The sequence below is a fragment of the Mesoplodon mirus genome (genome assembly GCF_964341445.2).
Source record: "Mesoplodon mirus genome assembly, chromosome: 3".
NCBI classification, from domain to species: domain Eukaryota; kingdom Metazoa; phylum Chordata; class Mammalia; order Artiodactyla; family Ziphiidae; genus Mesoplodon; species Mesoplodon mirus.
In genome coordinates, this window is record NC_138978.1 from 183,797,041 (window position 1) to 183,817,226 (window position 20,186).

At 37.7% G+C, this 20,186-nt stretch overlaps 1 protein-coding gene across 1 annotated transcript in view; it reads right to left on the bottom strand.

Annotated features, from left to right (window-relative positions):
- Positions 1–20,186, bottom strand: part of SPATA17 (spermatogenesis associated 17) — a 180,153-nt gene that overhangs the window by 48,724 nt on the left and 111,243 nt on the right. Inside the window, exon 9 of the mRNA XM_082616091.1 lies at positions 2,687–2,822. Coding sequence (XP_082472217.1) covers positions 2,687–2,822 — 136 coding nt within the window. The remainder of the gene's footprint in view (positions 1–2,686; positions 2,823–20,186) is intronic.

Here is a 20,186-nt window from a genome sequence, read left to right on the forward strand (position 1 = left end):
CTGACTTTGTGATGTCTTTGTATAGTGTTCTTCATATTAATAAAATTAAAAATAATACAAAAATATTAAGTACTATTTGATTATTAATTGATGTAATGTGAATAAGGTTAGAGAAAGAAAACATGATTTTTCTCTCAACTGATACCCTTTATCCCAATTGTGTAGCAAATCATCTGGAAATTATAACCTCCATGCTTAAAGATGACAGAAGAGAAAGAAAATTCTTCAGGCAGACAATCTTAAAACATGATGGAAAGGGTGGAGATCAGGAACCAAATGTATTTAATTGAGCTGTTTCTTGGCTGAAGTGAATCTCCTGCATTGAACTAAATCTTATGTGCATTTAAATATTCGTAAATAGTCCATTTTCCAATAGAAGCATAAAACTACACCAGTCTTTTCCTTCTCCAACATTTTGAACTCAACAACTCACTAAAACTATTCTTCATCTACTAATATGATTAAGTTATGGTCTCACATCTCCAAGGTCAAGAAACAAAGTTTTATATAAAATAAAGAAAAATAAGCCTGCTTTTAGTTATTTATTGGGCACGAGTCTCACCCAAATCGCTTTCAGCAAATCAAAACCTAAAATATTTTCATGTAAACAATAGAATGACTACCCTTATACTTTGTAGAATCTATTGGCAACACAGGAATAATTTGTTCATCTAATATGGTTATTTTAAGAGATCAGAAGAAGGGGGAAGAAGGAAATGAGGAGGGGAGGGCGAAATTTAAATTTGTATTTAATATTTTTCTATGTGGTTTTGTGCAAGTGGATTAGTGGTTTATTAAGACATAAAGAATCCCTACACTTTCTCTCTTAGTTTTCAGGGTCTGCAAGAACAATTATTTGTCATTAACTTTTCAAGTATGTGTACTTTCTAAACGTATACAGAGGCACACAATGATTCCTCCAAAAGAACAAAATAAACATTTTTTTTTAGTGAGTATCTGAGAATTTCTGCAAGTTGCTTACTTCAGTTGGATAAAGGCATAGTCTTGGAATATGTCAAAATATATGAATGAACCTGTTGCATAAAACCAAAAAGTACCGTATTATTTTAGGAAAGAAACATTGGCACAAGAATTTTTCTTACTCTGAAGTAGCTCAATGTCCTAAGGTAGGTAAGTCATTTAAATTTTAAAGAAATGAGAATTTCCTTGAATTAAATAGGATGGTGAGGGCATAACAGCAAAAAAAAAAGAAAAGAAAAAACCCACAAAACTTTATGTCAAATAGAAAAATGAGAGGTAGATCACATTATGTACATTCAAAATACAAAATTAAATAGTTTAAAAATCATATTAAACCTATATTCTGAATGGTTGCATATTAGGTAAAAACAAATGCCTAGAATAGTCTTACCATGGATTTTTATGAAATAATATTGTTATCAACTTTTAGGTTTGTCAATCAGTGGACCGGATTGACCTACTCCTTGTGTTTCTTATGCCATGGAATTACTATTTAGTGTTTTAGAAGACCATTAAAAAAATAAAAAAAGACTTAGTAGCTGTAAAAGAAAAAGGCACTTTCCAAAGAATCCAAGTTACTCCCCAGAATGAGTTCCCTTTGACATTCCTATATTTAAAATGTCCTTATAAAAAGAAATTTTCTTAGAATTTGGTAGAGAAAGGTCTTGTTTCCCTTAAGGGTCTAATGTATCTTTTCCTCTTGAATACTGAGGATGCCTCTGCAACTTGTGTTCTCTCCATCTTTGCCACACACAGGCTGCAATTTCTAAGTCACTTCCCACCATACTCACAGTCCCCCTTTATTTTGTGTGCACAGCCACTCTTCTCATCTAAGATCGTTTCCCCTCATTTAAATTTCTAGAATATGACCTGTGCTGTATTTGCCATTTGATAAGTGCCTTAAATCCTTTTGGTAGGAGACTGTGTGTAAATGAATGAATCCCCATTGACAGACGATTAATAGAAATAGGCCTGGTAGTATATGGAACTCAAGAGCCCTAACCCCCTTCCAGAAAATCACTGCCTACTTCATTTTATCTGTATAATTTTAGCATGAATAAGTTTGAGTTTCTAACTGCTAGACAATAGGTTAAACACATAGTAAGAACTTTCCTCTTTACCACCTATAGTGTAAGACATGTGAGTGTTTTCGCAATCTAGAAATTTTTATTTAAGTGCTAGCAACTATAATTCTGGAATCAGAAAATAAGTATTTATTTGCTTTTTTCTTTTCTATACCATATATATACATAGGATATCACATATATCTCCCTCCCTCCCTCCCTCCTTCCCTTCCTTCCTTCCTTCCTTCCTTCCTACCTACTTACCTACATACACACAGAGATTGAGAGAAAGCAGGAAAGCACTGATCTCCATGCCTGAGAGTTAGCTTATAACTCTATTCCACAGATTCAGATTCTGACCCTAATTGGCTTTGCCAAAGCTAATGATCCATGCCATTTGATCACAGGGTAGCTGAACCATAAAACACAAGAACAACATCAAAAAAAAAAAAACCCACGAAAAACTTAAATCTCTTACTGACATAGTAAGCAGCACTATCTTCACATAAAATAGCTATAAATAATTTTGTAACCATGAAGGTGTTAGTCGTAATAAGAATATTTATATTTGCTATAATCAGTGTATATTTTTAGCCTTTTAAAAGAAACACTACTTTCTTTTTAATGTTGCATCAACTCACCTTGTCACAGATCCATTTCTTACGATTTTCATCTCGGAAATGTTGACTTCCATAAGCATCAGGACCATACTTGCTTGATAAATGCATTGTCGGGATGTATTTTTTATTTTTATGGTAGGAAGAAAATGGCAAAAACCTGAAAGAACATTTAGGTAATAGTCTTAATTTTATTTCTAGAGACATTTGATTAAAAAAATAAGAAGTAGTAAATTACAGTGAAAATAATACATGGCTTGGAATCAGAATACCAGGTTTTCGCTTCAATCTCTGTCACTATCTCTGTTACTAACTTCTATGAATCTTCATTTTTTATTCTGCAAGTGGAGGTACTAAAACTTCACAGAATTTTTGTGAGCCTCAAATATTTTCTAAATATAGAAAATGTTAAATAATAAATTTATTAATTAATTATGCCAAATAATTCAAAACATCACGTAAGTAAAAATGCCCTTAACTTTAAGATGGTAGTCCCCAGATGAAAAGGATGGCCAGCACTGGCAACTCTTATTGAAATGGACTTCTTAAAATCTTAATTTACCCAAAAAATAAAGACAGTTTGGTACAGGTTATAGATAATGACCCTTTTGAGTTAGTCAGACCTATATTCATGTCTTAGCTTTGCCTTGCTACCTGTGTTCCCTCATGCAAGTTGCTTGACCTGTAAAAGATTTTAATTATAGGGAAATTGGAAAGAATGAACAGCTTAATATATACAAAACTTTACATGGAGGCTGAAAACAGTAAGTGTTCAATAAATAATGGGGGTACTAAAGTAGAAGGAGCTTATTGTTGTAGCTCTCATTATCATCATCATCATCATCATCATCACCACCATCATCATCACCATCATAATCATCATCATCATCACCACCACCATTACCATTATCATCATAATTATCATCACCACCATCACCATCATCACCACCACCACCACCACCACCACCATTACCATTACCACCATCATCGTCATCATCACCATCATCACCACCACCACCACCACCATTACCATTATCATCATCACCACCATCACCATCATCATCATCATCACCACCACCACCACCATTACCATCATCACCATCATCACCATCATAATCATCATCACCATCATCACCATCATAATCATCAACATCATCACCACCATCATCATCACCATCACCATCATCATCATCACCACCACCATCACCACCACCATCATCACAACCATCATCACCACCATCATCATCATCATCACCACCACCACCACCACCATCACCATCATCATCATTATTACTTTTAATGTTATTTTGATCAACATAAAAAATGAAAATTTTAAACTCTCACAGGAGAACTAAGATTGTGATTTGTCTTTAGTGTAACCTGATGAATTGTTTAATCCCTCACCAAAACTTTCTGAAGTAAAAGTAAAGGAATAAAAAACTTTGTAAACTCACAAGAAAGAGGACAAAAGAGAAGAAATAGAAGATGAAAATCCTAACATTTTGGCAGGTGGAAAGCAGAGAGAAAATTTAAAAACTGAAATCTAAGTTCCAGAAGAGGGAGAGGCCAAAGAGAAATGAAGCCATTAGTCCTGCAGAATCCTGGAAGATTCTAGAAGTTACTGCAGTGGGTGAGAGTGAAGAATAAGGCTGAAGACAGGTGAAAAACCTGTGCCATGAATAATTAAATACCCAGGTTCCTCTCTTAGTCCGTGTATCCAAAAAAAAAGTGTATTCTCAGAAAACTTTATACTGGAGAGCTCAGAGCAGGAACCATGGAATGCCAGAGTGAGGCACCAAATGGAATATATGAATTTTAATTCAAAGACTACTCATTGAAATCTTCCCTTGCTCATCTCGAAGTAACCTGGGAGCTGGACTAACAGATTTCAGAAGAGTAATTGTATCATCTCAGAAGATACTGAGAGTGCCCAGAGAAACAACTTCAAATATCAACATTTGGAGATCTCTTAACTAAAAGGTCATATCACTGTGCAACAAAGTCTATCAGTCAAAAAGCCACTCTCACACACAAATAAACTTTTTAAACCAATTTTTAGAGTCTCCTTTTTAATGTGAATTTAAGAATAGATTACCAATTGGGGAAACTACCAACATGAAAGAAAGACATATTTCTAAACATAAAAGATAACCTAGAGGAAACATATAATATAGGAAACAGGAGCAAACGTCAGAAAATTCTAATTAATATAATCAACGGAGACATGGTGTCAATGAAATCAGAGCTAGATCTTGTTTTAAATACAAGAAACATTTAGTGGGAAACAGCAAGCTCTGGAAAATAAATATATACAGCTAAATTAAATATTCCACCAAGAAAAATATTTTGAAATTCAGACTTTGAAACAATAAAGTTGAGGTTCAACAAATTTATTGAGCATATGCAGATATTTTCACACATATTATCTCATTTAATTAAGACAAAGAAGGGGCCTTTTCAAAAATCTCAGTTCAATTCAAAAAAAATTTGCCATTATATTCATAAATTTGTTTAAAAAATAATAAGCTTAGGAAATGTGGTGTTATTTCATCAATTTTCACACCTCTCTATAATTTCTTTTTAATGTTTATTAAGGAACTCCTTTTAAATATTTTTCCTAAGAAAGTATTCTCTAAGCCTATTTAAGATAAAAAATAAACAGAACACAGAGCTTTGAATTATACAAAATTACACAGGCATGTATTATATATGCTCTTGAGAAAAGAGCTCTCATGTAAGACAGATTATGGTCCTTCTAGTGCTAATTTGCACATGGGATGGACATCACACATACAAAAAATTAATATGGCCCCAATTTCCCTGAGTATACAGAAGAGGTGCTGTGAGTTGGCTGCTGTACTTACACTTTTTATCACTTCTGAATTGCATTTTAATAGTATATTTTTCTTTTGTGTCTGAACAAAATTTGCTTTCTCAGGGGACTGGATGGCTGAGAAGACAAGGCTGAAAGACTAGGTATTTCCCTGCACATGAATTAATATTAATTTCATTGAGCCATAATGTTTCATTAAGGTAACATGTAATGCATATTCTTAAGTGCACACATGTATGTGTATATATGTATATACATTGAAAAATATTTAGATGTTTTATAAATAATATTTTAAAATTTGTCTTCAAATTCAGAAGAAATTATTTAATTCTCAAATAGAATTTGCTCTATAAAAGTATAAACAGCTATGAAAACCCTAGAAATCAATTGAGTTTACAATCAAAAGTTTAGATAATGGTCAATTTTACTTTTAAAATGGTATCTTTACCAGTTTTAAATATATATTCAGATGTGCTTTATGCTTGCAGTGTGTACTTTTCAATTAACTGAACATCACGTTAAAGAAGAAGATGATATGGGTTTGCCTGTTAATTTTTACAATCTCATCAGAGATACAGATCTGGCAGAAATTCTTAAATTCAATGTGGAGATACAGCGATATATACAAACAAGTCAGTACTTGAATGTCTGCAGAGTTAGAGAAGAATTGGTAGGGGTCTCAGGAAGCAAAAAATAAAATTAACCAATTAGCTTCAGGTAAAATAAGTCCACTGCAAATATAAAGTCTTTATTCTTTGAGTATTAATATACTTAATATTATTTTCCAAATAAGAAGACAAACAAATTACACTTATCTTTGTTTTCTTTATTAACTTTCATCCCCCCCTCCTTTTTGTTTATAGTTCTACTACTGTCACTCATAATTCTAGGTTTTCCTCCAACCTATTTATTTCACTGCCAGATAATTCAAATCTCCAATCATGGAACCCTATTACCTATTGATTCAAACCTATATTCCTCAGCCCAGCAGCCAGGCTTCTTAGAATGCACATGGTCTGTTCAATCTCCTACCATTCCTTACCTGATGTCTTTTGATGCCATTCTCCTTCCTCCCTCCCTCCCTCCTTCCCTTCCTTCATTCTTTCTCTGTTTCCTTCATTCCTGTCTTTCTATCCCAGCTCTGCCTTTGTCCATCTTCCTCTTCCTGAAATACTGATCCAAATACTACTTATCTTTCAAAATCTGGCTTAACACCCAGCTTCCTAATCGTCCTGCTCCAACCCACACTGATTTCTCTACTGTCTTAATATTTATTCATTAAACAAACATTAAATGAAATGCTTTTATATACTAAACACTTTGAAAAACACTGGGATTTAATGCTGGAAGATGCAGTATACCTAAAAGGAATTCACCTTATAACAGGGGGTGGAGAATGAGACAACACAGTAGAATGTGTTGGTTTTGTGATAAATACATGCACAAGAGGCAAACAGGACACAGAGGAAGGTTTATTTATATATGCATATGTGCTTGTAACATGCACATGTATATGCATATGGGGCTGGTTATTGGCAGGGAGTTGGGGGGCGGGGCATGGAAAAGCTGTCTTCCCAGACCATGTATCTCAGAGCTGCATACTAAGACATGTAGAGTTAGTCAAGTCAAGAAGCTGGTGAAGACTATTTTAGACAGAAGAAACAACATATACAAAGATATGGAGGTGAGTTAGAGCACAAAAAGGGATGCTGAAGAAACAGAAAGGGGTTCAACATAACTAGAAAATTGAGTTCTTTATGAAGGAAGCAAAGGAGATCGTGAACAGCTTTATAGTGAAGATGAGATAGCCCATGGAAACTACGCATAGAAATATATTACCGATCTTCATAAATTGCTAAATATTTTTCTCCATATATATTATATATTGATTGCCCAATAGGGTAGTTATCCAAGCCACAATGAATTATGACTATTTTAGACAGAAGAAATAACATATACAAAGATATGGAGGTGAGTTAGAGCACAAAAAGGGATGCTTTTCAAAATCATTTCAAACTGGACATGGAGATAATGATTCATAGATACCGAGATACATAGCTATGGAACAAGTCTCAAATACCTGTCCTTTTTATCTCCGAACTGGATTATGGCAGCAGTACCCTAACTGCTGTGACTCCCATTTCTTTACAATGGACATAGCTAGTAGAGTGATATTTCTAAGATAACTGACCCTTTCACTCCAGTGATTGAAACTCAGTGATGGTTTTACACCGTGTTTTATATGGTAAAGTCCAAACACTTTATCATGGGACACATGGCCCTTTATACTCTTGGGTCCACCTATACTTTCCCTCTCATCTCTGCCATTTTGCATGAGGTACCAAAGCTCTGAACTAAACTTCACTAGATACCTCAGAAGGCAAACTGAAACCCACATGAGCTATGCACTCATTGACAGAGAGATGGCTTTGTCCAGGCAACATCCTTGGTGTCACCCTCCTTGCTTTGCCTGGCAAACTTCTGTTCAGCCTTCAAGTCTCTTCTGACCGCCAACATAATTTTGAACTCTAAATTGAAACAGGGAAGTCTGGGATGTATAAATGCCATATCAATATAAGAATATGAGTATGGCAGAGAATGACCATCTTTCTTTTACAAAGGAAGTTCCACAGGCCTCGTAAACTGACCAAAAGTTAATTGGCAAAACTTTACTTAGAATATGGTAGCCATTGTATTAGGAAGAATTATTAGAAAATGATAAAAATCTAACTAAAAAGACTAACAGGACTTCCGGGTAAGATGGCGGAAGAGTAAGACGCGGAGATCACCTTCCTCCCCACGGATACACCAGAAATACAGCTACACGTGGAACAACTCCTACAGAACACCTACTGAATGCTGGCAGAAGACCCCAGACATCCCAAAAGGCAAGAAACTCCCCACATACCTGGGTAGGGCAAAGCGGAGAGATCCGCACACAGAGGATCGGTGCCGAGCGGCACTCACCAGCCCGAGAGGCTTGTCTGCTCGCCCGCCGGGGCACGCAGCGCTGGAAGCTGAGGCTCGGGCTTCGGTCAGAGCGCAGGGAGAGGACTGGGGCTGGTGGCGAGAACTCAGCCTGAAGGGGGCTAATGTGCCACAGCTAGCCGGGAGGGAGTCCGGGAAAACTCTGGTGCTGCCGAAGAGGCAAGAGACTTTTTCTTCCCTCTTGGTTTCCTGGTGCGCGAGGAGAGGGGATTAACAGCGCTGCTTAAAGGGGCTCCACGGACGGGCGCGAGTCGCGACTGAAAGCGCGGAGCCCAGTGACAGGCGTGGGACGCTGGGGCTGCTGCTGCCGCCGCCAAGAAGCCTGTGTGCGAGCGCAGGTCACTGCCCACACCGCCCTTCCGGGAGCCTGTGCAGCCCGCCACTGCCGGAGTCCCGGGATCCAGGGGCGGCTTCCCTGGGAGAACGCACAGCGCGCCTCGGGCTGGTGCAACGTCACGCCGACCTTTACCGCTGCAGGCTCGCCCCGCACTCCGTGCCCCTCCCTCCCGCCCGGCCTGAGTGAGCCAGAGTCCCCGAAGAGGCTGCTCCTTTAACCCTGTCCTATCTGAGCGAAGAACAGACGCCCTCCGGCGACCTACACGCAGAGGCGGGGCCAAATCCAAAGCTGAGACCTAGGAGCTGTGAGAACAAAGAAGAGAAAGGGAAACCTCTCCCAGCAGCCTCAGAAGCAGCGGATTAAAGCTCCACAATCAACTTGATGTACCCTGCATCTGTGGAATACATGAATAGACAACACATCATCCCAAATTGAGGAGCCCGGAGTCAGTGCTGTGCCTCTGAGGTGGGAGAGCCAACTTCAGGACACTGGTCCACAAGAGACCTCCCAGCTCCACATAATATCAAACGGCGAAAATCTTCCAGAGATCTCCATCTCAACACCAGCACCCAGCTTCACTCAACGACCAGCAGGCTACAGTGCTGGACACCCTAAGCCAAACAACTAGCAAGACAGGAACACAACGCCACCCATTAGCAGAGAGGTGGCCTAAAATCATAAAAAGTCCACAGACACCCCAAAACACACCACCAGACGTGGACCTGCCCACCAGAAAGACAAGATCCAGCCTCATCCACCAGAACACAGGCACTAGTCCCCTCCACCAGGAAGCCTACACAACCCACTAAACCAACCTTAGCCACTGGGGACAGACACCAAAAACAACAGGAACTACGAACCTGCAGCCTGCAAAAAGGAGACCCCAAACACAGTAACATAAGCAAAATGAGAAGACAGAAAAACACACAGCAGGAGAAGGAGCAAGATAAAAACCCACCAGACCTAACAAATGAAGAGGTAATAGGCAGTCTACCTGAAAAAGAATTCAGAATAATGATGGTAAAGATGATCCAAGATTCTATTTCCCAGATACAAAATCTTGGAAATAGAATAGACAAAATGCAAGAAACAGTTAACAAGGACCTAGAAGAACTAAAGATGAATCAAGCATCGATTAAAAACACAATACATGAAATAAAAAATACTCTAGATGGGATCAATAGCAGAATAACTGAGGCAGAAGAACGGATAAGTGAGGTGGAAGATAAAATAGTGGAAATAACTGCTGCAGAGCAAAATAAAGAAAAAAGAATGAAAAGAACAGAGGACAGTCTCAGAGACCTCTGGGACAACATTAAACGCACCAACATTCGAATTATAGGGGTTCCAGAAGAAGAAGAGAAAAAGAAAGGGACTGAGAAAATATTTGAAGAGATTATAGTTGAAAACTTCCCTAATATGGGAAAGGAAATAGTTAATCAAGTCCAGGAGGCACAGAGAGTCCCATACAGAATAAATCCAAGGAGAAATACGCCAAGACACATATTAATCAAACTGTCAAAAATTAAACACAAAGAAATCATATTAAAAGCAGCAAGGCAAAAACAACAAATAACACACAAGGGAATCCCCATCAGGATAACAGCTGATCTCTCAGCAGAAACTCTACAAGCCAGAAGGGAGTGGCAGGACATACTTAAAGTGATGAAGGAGAAAAACCTGCAACCAAGATTACTCTACCCAGCAAGGATCTCATTCAGATTTGATGGAGAAATTAAAACGTTTACAGACAAGCAAAAGCTGAGAGAGTTCAGCACCACCAAACCAGCTTTACAACAAATGCTAAAGGAACTTCTCTAGGCAAGAAACACAACAGAAGTAAAAGACCTACAATAATGAACCCAAAACAATTAAGAAAATGGGAATAGGAACATACATATCGATAATTACCTTAAACGTAAATGGACTAAATGCTCCCACCAAAAGACACAGAGTGGCTGAATGGATACAAAAACAAGACCCATCTATATGCTGTCTACAAGAGACCCACTTCAGACCTAGAGACACATACAGACTGAAAGTAAGGGGATGGAAAAAGATATTCCATGCAAATGGAAACCAAAAGAAAGCTGGAGTAGCAATTCTCATATCAGACAAAATAGACTTTAAAATAAGGACTACTAGAAGAGACAAAGAAGGACACTACATAATGATCAAGGGATCGATCCAAGAAGAAGATATAACAATTGTAAATATTTATGCACCCAACATAGGAGCACCTCAATACATAAGGCAAATACTAACAGCCATAAAAGGAGAAATCGACAGTAACACACTCATAGTAGGGGACTTTAACACCCCACTTTCACCAATGGACAGATCATCCAAAATGAAAATAAATAAGGAAACACAAGCTTTAAATGATACATTAAACAAGATGGACTTAATTGATATTTATAGGACATTCCATCCAAAAACAACAGAATACACATTTTTCTCAAGTGCTCATGGAACATTCTCCAGGATAGATCATATCTTGGGTCACAAATCAAGCCTTGGTAAATTTAAGAAAATTGAAATTGTATCAAGTATCTTTTCCGACCACAATGCTATGAGACTAGATATCAATTACAGGAAAAGAGCTGTAAAAACTACAAACACATGGAGGCTAAACAATACACTACTTAATAACGAAGTGATCACTGAAGAAATCAAAGAGGAAATTAAAAAATACCTAGAAACAAATGACAATGGAGACACGACGACCCAAAACCTATGGGATGCAGCAAAAGCAGTTCTAAGAGGGAAGTTTATAGCAATACAATCCCACCTTAAGAAACAGGAAACATCTCGAATAAACAACCTAACCTTGCACCTAAAGCAATTAGAGAAAGAAGAACAAAAACATCCCAAAGTTAGCAGAAGGAAAGAAATCATAAAAATCAGATCAGAAATAAATGAAAAAGAAATGAAGGAAACGATAGCAAAGATCAATAAAACTAAAAGCTGGTTCTTTGAGAAGATAAACAAAATTGATAAACCATTAGCCAGACTCATCAAGAAAAAAAGGGAGAAGACTCAAATCAATAGAATTAGAAATGAAAAAGGAGAAGTAACAACTGACACTACAGAAATACAAAAGATCATGAGAGATTACTATAAGCAACTCTATGCCAATAAAATGGACAACCTGGAAGAAATGGACAAATTCTTAGAAATGCACAACCTGCCAAGACTGAATCAGGAAGAAATAGAAAATATGAACAGACCAATCACAAGCACTGAAATTGAAACTGTGATAAAAAATCTTCCAACAAACAAAAGCCCAGGACCAGATGGCTTCACAGGCGAATTCTATCAAGCATTTAGAGAAGAGCTAACACCTATCCTTCTGAAACTCTTCCAAAATATAGCAGAGGGAGGAACACTCCCAAACTCATTCTACGAGGCCACCATCACCTTGATACCAAAACCAGGCAAGGATGTCACAAAGAAAGAAAACTACAGGCCAATATCACTGATGAACATAGATGCAAAAATCCTCAACAAAATACTAGCAAACAGAATCCAACAGCACATTAAAAGGATCATACACCATGATCAAGTGGGGTTTATTCCAGGAATGCAAGGATTCTTCAATATACGCAAATCAATCAATGTGATACACCATATTAACAAACTGAAGGAGAAAAACCATATGATCATCTCAACAGATGCAGAGAAAGCTTTCGACAAAATTCAACACCCATTTATGATAAAAACCCTGCAGAAAGTAGGCATAGAGGGAACTTTCCTCAACATAATAAAGGCCATATATGACAAACCCACAGCCAGCATCGTCCTCAATGGTGAAAAACTGAAACCATTTCCACTAAGATCAGGAACTAGACAAGGTTGCCCACTTTCACCACTCTTATTCAACCTAGTTTTGGAAGTTTTAGCCACAGCAATCAGAGAAGAAAAGGAAATAAAAGGAATCCAAATTGGAAAAGAAGAAGTAAAGCTGTCACTGTTTGCAGATGACATGATACTATACATAGAGAATCCTAAAGATGCTACCAGAAAACTACTAGAGTTAATCAATGACTTTGGTAAAGTTGCAGGATACAAAATTAATGCACAGAAATCTCTGGCATTCCTATATACTGATGATGAAAAATCTGAAAGTGAAATCAAGGAAACACTCCCATTTACCATTGCAACAAAAAGAATAAAATATCTTGGAATAAACCTACCTAAGGAGACAAAAGACCTGTATGCAGAAAATTATAAGACACTGATGAAAGAAATTAAAGATGATACAAATAGATGGAGAGATGTACCATGTTCTTGGATTGGAAGAATCAACATTGTGAAAATGACTCTACTACCCAAAGCAATCTACAGATTCAATGCAATCCCTATCAAACTACCACTGGCATTTTTCACAGAACTAGAACAAAAAATTTCACAATTTGTATGGAAACACAAAAGACCCCGAATAGCCAAAACAATCTTGAGAACGAAAAATGGAGCTGGAGGAATCAGGCTCCCTGACTTCAGACTATACTACAAAGCTACAGTAATCAAGACAGTATGGTACTGGCACAAAAACAGAAAGATAGATCAATGGAACAGGATAGAAAGCCCAGAGTTAAACCCACGGACATATGGTCACCTTATCTTTGATAAAGGAGGCAGGAATGTACAGTGGAGAAAGGACAGTCTCTTCAATAAGTGGTGCTGGGAAAACTGGATAGGGACATGTAAAAGTATGAGATTAGATCATTCCCTAACACCATACACAAAAATAAGCTCAAAATGGATTAAAGACCTAAATGTAAGGCCAGACACTATCAAACTCTTAGAGGAAAACATAGGCAGAACACTCTATGACATAAATCACAGCAAGATCCTTTTTGACCCACCTCCTAGAGAAATGGAAATAAAGACAAAAATAAACACATGGGACCTAATGAAACTTAAAAGCTTTTGCACAGCAAAGGAAACCATAAACAAGACCAAAAGACAACCCTCAGAATGGGAGAAAATATTTGCAAATGAAGCAACTGACAAAGGATTAATCTCCAAAATTTATAAGCAGCTCATGCAGCTCAATAAGAAAAAAACAAACAACCCAATCCAAAAATGGGCAGAAGACCTAAATAGACATTTCTCCACAGAAGATATACAGACTGCCAACAAACACATGAAAGGATGCTCAACATCTTTACTCATTAGAGAAATGCAAATCAAAACTACAATGAGATATCATCTCACACCAGTCAGAATGGCCATCATCAAAAAATCTAGAAACAATAAATGCTGGAGAGGGTGTGGAAAAAAGGGAACACTCTTGCACTGCTGGTGGGAATGTGAATTGGTACAGCCGCTATGGAGAACGGTATGGAGGTTCCTTAAAAAACTACAAATAGAACTACCATATGACCCAGCAATCCCACTACTGGGCATATACCCTGAGAAAACCATAATTCAAAAAGAGACATGTACCAAAATGTTCATAGCAGCCCTATTTACAATAGCCCGGAGATGGAAACAACCTAAGTGTCCATCATCGGATGAATGGATAAAGAAGATGTGGCACATATATACAATGGAATATTACTCAGCCATAAAAAGAAATGAAATTGAGCTATTTGTAATGAGGTGGATAGACCTAGAGGCTGTCATACAGAGTGAAGTAAGTCAGAAAGAGAAAGACAAATACTGTATGCTAACACATATATATGGAATTTAAGAAAAAAAAATGTCATGAAGAACATAGGGGTAAGACAGGAATAAAGACACAGACCTACTAGAGAATGGACTTGAGGATATGGGGAGGGGGAAGGGTAAGCTGTGACAAAGTGAAAGAGCGGCATGGACATATATACACTACCAAACGTGAGGTAGATAGCTAGTGGGAAGCAGCCGTATAGCACAGGGAGATCAGCTCGGTACTTTGTGACCGCCTGGAGGGGTGGGATAGGGAGGGTGGGAGGGAGACGCAAAAGGGAGGGGATATGGAAACATATGTATATGTATAACTGATTAAATTTGTTATAAAGCAAAAAAAAAAAAAAAAAAAAAAAAAGACTAACAGTGTGTTTTTATGATTGTCTGATTGCATACACCAAAAGTGTGCGTAATATTTTCACAAAATCAGTAAAAGTATTCCAAGTTATCACCATTATGTCAATGTTATAAGTCTTAAAATTCTTCAGACTTAGATGTCTATGAGAACAGAATTCTAGGATTCTGTGGTCAGTTATTTAAAAAGCCATCTTTTTCAAGGAAACAGTGGACAAAAAGAGAGCACAGTTCTCACTGTAGAGCCAAAGTAATAAAGGGCTATTTTGTAGACAAATTCTAGAAATTCTTAATTACACACAGGCTTATTATCTGTATCCCCAGTGTTATAAAGTACCAGAACTTCATTAGAAAAATTAAGCTGGAAAAATGAAGGCAGTACTTTGTAAATTTCCACTGGAAATTAGCTGGGAGAGACAGAGGAATACTGGATCAAAAGAGGGTAATCACGCTTAACTGTGCCCTAGAGCACCCGCATGTATAATACGATTTGCACAGCAACTACCTCTCCTATTACTGCTTGTTTGGAGTATTCTGTGTTAATGGGGTTAGCTAATTTAGTATTTTAACTTAAAAAGGCTCTGCTGATTAATAAATGTTGCACACTGTGCTAGTAATTAAAATAAATGGAAGAGTTACAAATAAAAGTTGAATTGTTAAGAAAACATCTGAAAATGTATGATAATCCCTACTTATCATAATATAATAACGGTTCAGAAAATATGCAAACTGTAAAGGTCTAAAGTGTTGCAAAATCACACAAGTCCAAAAAGTTTTGAGATGTGTTCAATTTCCTTATCACTGTTCTTAGTGATAAATAATATAACCAGATCTCATCTACATACACCACGGTTTTTAAATGTCCTTTTAAAAAACAGTTTAGTTCAACTACTGTTCACCTACTCTTAATAATGAAGGTGACAAAATATGCCACCCCAAAATAGGCCACTTTGGCCAAGGATTATTTTGAGCTAAAGGCACTTATAAACAACAGGTAGAAGAAAAGCGATCTTAGTTCCCCCTTTTTTCCCCTAAAATCAGGAGATAACACTCATATATGAAAGATGCCTTTCCTATACCAGGAAGAAAGAAACATTCCTATCACCAGAGATGGGAAGTCACAGCACAGAGAATTCTGTACCAACAGACCTTGCTAAATAACTTTTATCTTCCTTTGGACTCCGCATATATTTTTGTTATTTTCCACAATTGTTTCTCTTTGCTCAACCCAATATATAAGCACTTAGGGTTTGCCACTTGTTTTGGTTTTCATTTCTTTATGAGGACTATTGTGTGTTGCAAAACTTATATTAAATAAATCTGTATGCTTTTAATCTGTCTTATGCCAATTTAATTCTCAGTCCCAGCTGAAGTCCCTAAGTGGGGAGAAGTAAAGTTTTGCCTCTTCTACTAAAACTATTAGGAAATTAATACCTTTTATTTTTCAAAAAGATGTAGGGATGGCTATACTAAAGATGTCTGTACTCAGGTTCTTATGAAAGGCTGTACAAGTTTCAAATATAATATCTTTACAATATGATTAAATTATGAACTTAATTTCATAGGAAAGTTCAAGCCCTGGTTGTATTTTTTTTTAATACTCTAAATGTCCACACCCCAAACCTGCAGAAGAATTTTGAATCCTTAGGGATCTAAGGATATCCCTCAACTTTAGCTCAGGTTTATAATTAATCTAAACACCAAAGCCTGATCTAGCAAGCCAGCTCCTTGATTTGAAGGACACTTGGATTAGTTTTCTATTTCTACTGAAACAAGTCATCACAGACTTAGTGGCTTCAGGAATATGAATTTATTATCTTAGAGTTCTGAAGGTCAGAAGTCTGAAATGGGTCTCACTAGGCTAAAATCAAGGCACTGGGAGGGCTGCATCCCTTCTGGAGGCTCTAAGGGAGAATCCATTTCCTTACCTTTACCTTTCCCAGCTTCTAGAGACTGCCAGCATTTCTTGGTTGTGGCCTTTCCTCCATCTTCAAAACTAGCAAAGATGAGTTTTCCTTCTCACATTGCATCACTCTGACCTTTTATGTAGTCAAATCTCTTTCTGCATCCCTCTTCTACTTTTAAGGACCCTTGTGATTACATTGGGCCCATCCGGAATCCAGGATAATCTCCCTATCTTTAAATCCTTAATCACATCTGCAAAGTTCTCTTTATCATACAATGTGACATATGCACAGGTTCCTGGGATTAGGATGTGGCTTCTCTGCGGGGCTATTATTCTGCCTACCAGAGCAGAGATCAGCACCGACTTCCACTGCAATGTCTTAAACCACTCCATTTTGGATACAGTTACAGTCTGAATAATTACAGTCTCCTGTATTAAGCCAGGATGTTCACAAGTAATAGACGGTATTAACATATGGGACCTTAGCCCCTCTCATAAGACTTTGGTGAAGCCAATATCAGCCTATATCACCGGATTTATGATCACTCCACTCCACCTCTGACATCTTAGCAGGTAAATTAAACATTTGCTCTGATAGCTCTGGCGCCGTGGCCTTCTGTTTCTTCCACCTCTTAATAATAAAGACTTCTTTCCCCACTTCATCTAGGCAACTTGCATGGTCCCATTTACATCTGAAAATAATTCTTAATATGCTCTCTGAAAAACCCTAAAACAAATGTGTTGCTCTTTCCATTTTTTAAAATGTAAAGAAACAATCCTTTCTTATTTTTTTAAGTGGATTTGAGCAGACTGAGTAAACCAAGGGAGGTAGGAAACTCCGTAATGGAAGCAGAAGAGGGTATGGATATAAAGAGAAATGATAACAGCCCAGGAGCTCTAGACACAGAGTTTCTTAGGGAACGTGGCAACCTATTAGCTGGAGAAATAAGCCTGGATCAGATCCTGGAGGGCCTTGAGTCTTACAATAAAGAATTAAGATTTATCCTGTAGTTGATAAAAAGCCATGAAAAAGCATTTGGGCTGAATCACTGCTTGCTGAAATTTCTCTAGTGTGGTCATGGTAAATGCACTGAATGGGCAGACTGGATGGGATTTACAGCAACTCAAAGAAGAAATTATAAGTCCTAAACTAAATCAATAGTAGAAAGGGAAGGGGGTGGCTGAATTTGAGAGATACATGAAAGGTAGAATAGACAGGATCTGGGGACCAATAGAATTCTGGAGAAGGATAACAGGGTAATTCACACGTCCCTACTTGGGCAGACAGTTGGTGCTGCAATTCACACTCAAGACAAGAAGAAGCAGGCCAAAGTAGGGTCTACTGAGTTTGGGTCATCTGGCGGAGATGCAAACACAGATGGCAGCTGAAAATATAAATCGGGAACGTAGGAGAAAGATCTTAGAGACTTAGAGTGGAAATCACTGTCACAGAGTTGAAGTCTCTCAAACAGAAGCAATCACTCAGAGAGATTACGTATAGAAAGGAGAAGGAAGTAAAGAAAAAGTTGAATATTGAATCTAGCCCTCACCTTAGTTCTATCCCGTTACCTCTCATCAAAAGTACTGCAATATGGGCTTCCCTGGTGGCGCAGTGGTTGAGAGTCCGCCTGCCAATGCAGGGAATACGGGTTCGTGCCCCGGTCCGGGAAGATCCCACATGCCGCGGAGTGGCTGGGCCCGTGAGCCATGGCCGCTGAGCCTGTGCATCCAGAGCCTGTGCTCCGCAATGGGAGAGGCCACAACAGTGAGAGGCCCGCGTACCAAAAAAAAAAAAAAAAAAAAAAAGTACTGCAATATTCTCCTAATGTGTTTCCTTCCCTCCAGCATATTTCTTCTATAATACAATCAACAAACTCATATCCTGCTTCTAACATCCTCTTACTCAGAAGCCTTAAATAGTTCTCCATTATCTACAGATGAACCCTCAAATCCTTGGCCTTGAAGCCTCCTACCACTTTTCTTTCTACTGCCTCTCACATAAAAGAGTTTCTGTCAAATTGGTCTTCTCATTGTTCTACCATCATTTTTCCCCATACCATCAACCTAGTTTTTATCTACTTTCTCTTCTTTTCTCTGTCAAAATCTTAAACATCTCTTTCCACAGAACTCAATTCAGTTCATTTTCTGTGAAGAACACCTTCCCAGGTCATCAGAGAACAGAGCAAACTCTACATTAAAAAAATTTTTTTTTCATGGCACTTACTGTCTTTAACACACACTTGACTATTTTCAAGTGCTTATCTGCAAATGATACTTATTCTGAATTTCATTAGGTTTTCTGGTTCAGCTTAAAGCTAGAAGCACAGAAGTTTCATGAGGCCAGAGACTTGTCTATTGTATTCAGTGCTATATTCCGAGAGAGTAGAACTCTTCCTGACATGCAAACATTTGTTGAATCAATAAATACTCCTTTATATTTCATATAATATCTAGCCGAGAGCTCCTCACATAAAGGTTACTGGACAATTATTTACTAATTGCTTATTTAATTTCTTGGCTTCGTAAAGATAGACATGTGAATAATGAAAATAATTTTCTTCGAGAAGGCATGAGAAAATAGAGTTTCTTTAGGAATAAGAACAGTTTTTAAATGATTTCCAAAACACCCTCCATACTCTATATGTAAAATGTTACTGTCCCACTTCCTATACTTGTTTTAAAGAATATATTAAAGAATGTGACCTTATTTGGAAATACAGTCATTGTGGGTATTGTAAGATGCAGTCATATTGGAGTAGGCTGGGGCCTTAATCTGGTATGACTGGTGTCCTTATAAAATGGGGAAATTTGGACAGACACACACATAGGAAGAGTATCTCTGTGAAGATGAAGGCAGAGATAGGGGTGATGCTTCTACAAGCCAAGGACCACCAAAGATTCAGCCATCATCAAAAGCTAAGGGAGAGACTGGAACAGAAGAAATCACCCCTGCTGAGGCCCTGATCCAGGACTTTAGTCTCCAGAACCATAAGACAGTAAATTTCTGTTGTTTAAGCCATCTAGTTTATAGTACTTTGTTACAGCAGCCCTAGCAAACTAACACATGCAGAAAATCTGTCTTTCAGAACCTTAATAAAAATCTTCTATGTGTGGCCTATGAGAGCTCTGCCCGTGGTCCTCCTTAACTTTTGGTTCCCAGGGCTAATAGATAAAATCCAGCCCATCTGTGGAATCTGTGGTTTCCTACCCACAGTTTGATGTTTTAGATGCAGAATTATTATGCTTGTAGCAGATACTAAACATGATGATAATTATCTTCTATTAAAACTCTGCTATGTTCTTGGTACTTTATACTCAGTGTCTCATTCAATCCTCATTACAACCTTTAAGATAACACTTCTCTCCCCATTTTACAGACTGGGAAACAGAGGCTCAGGCTGGCTAAGTTACTTACCCAAGATTATACTGC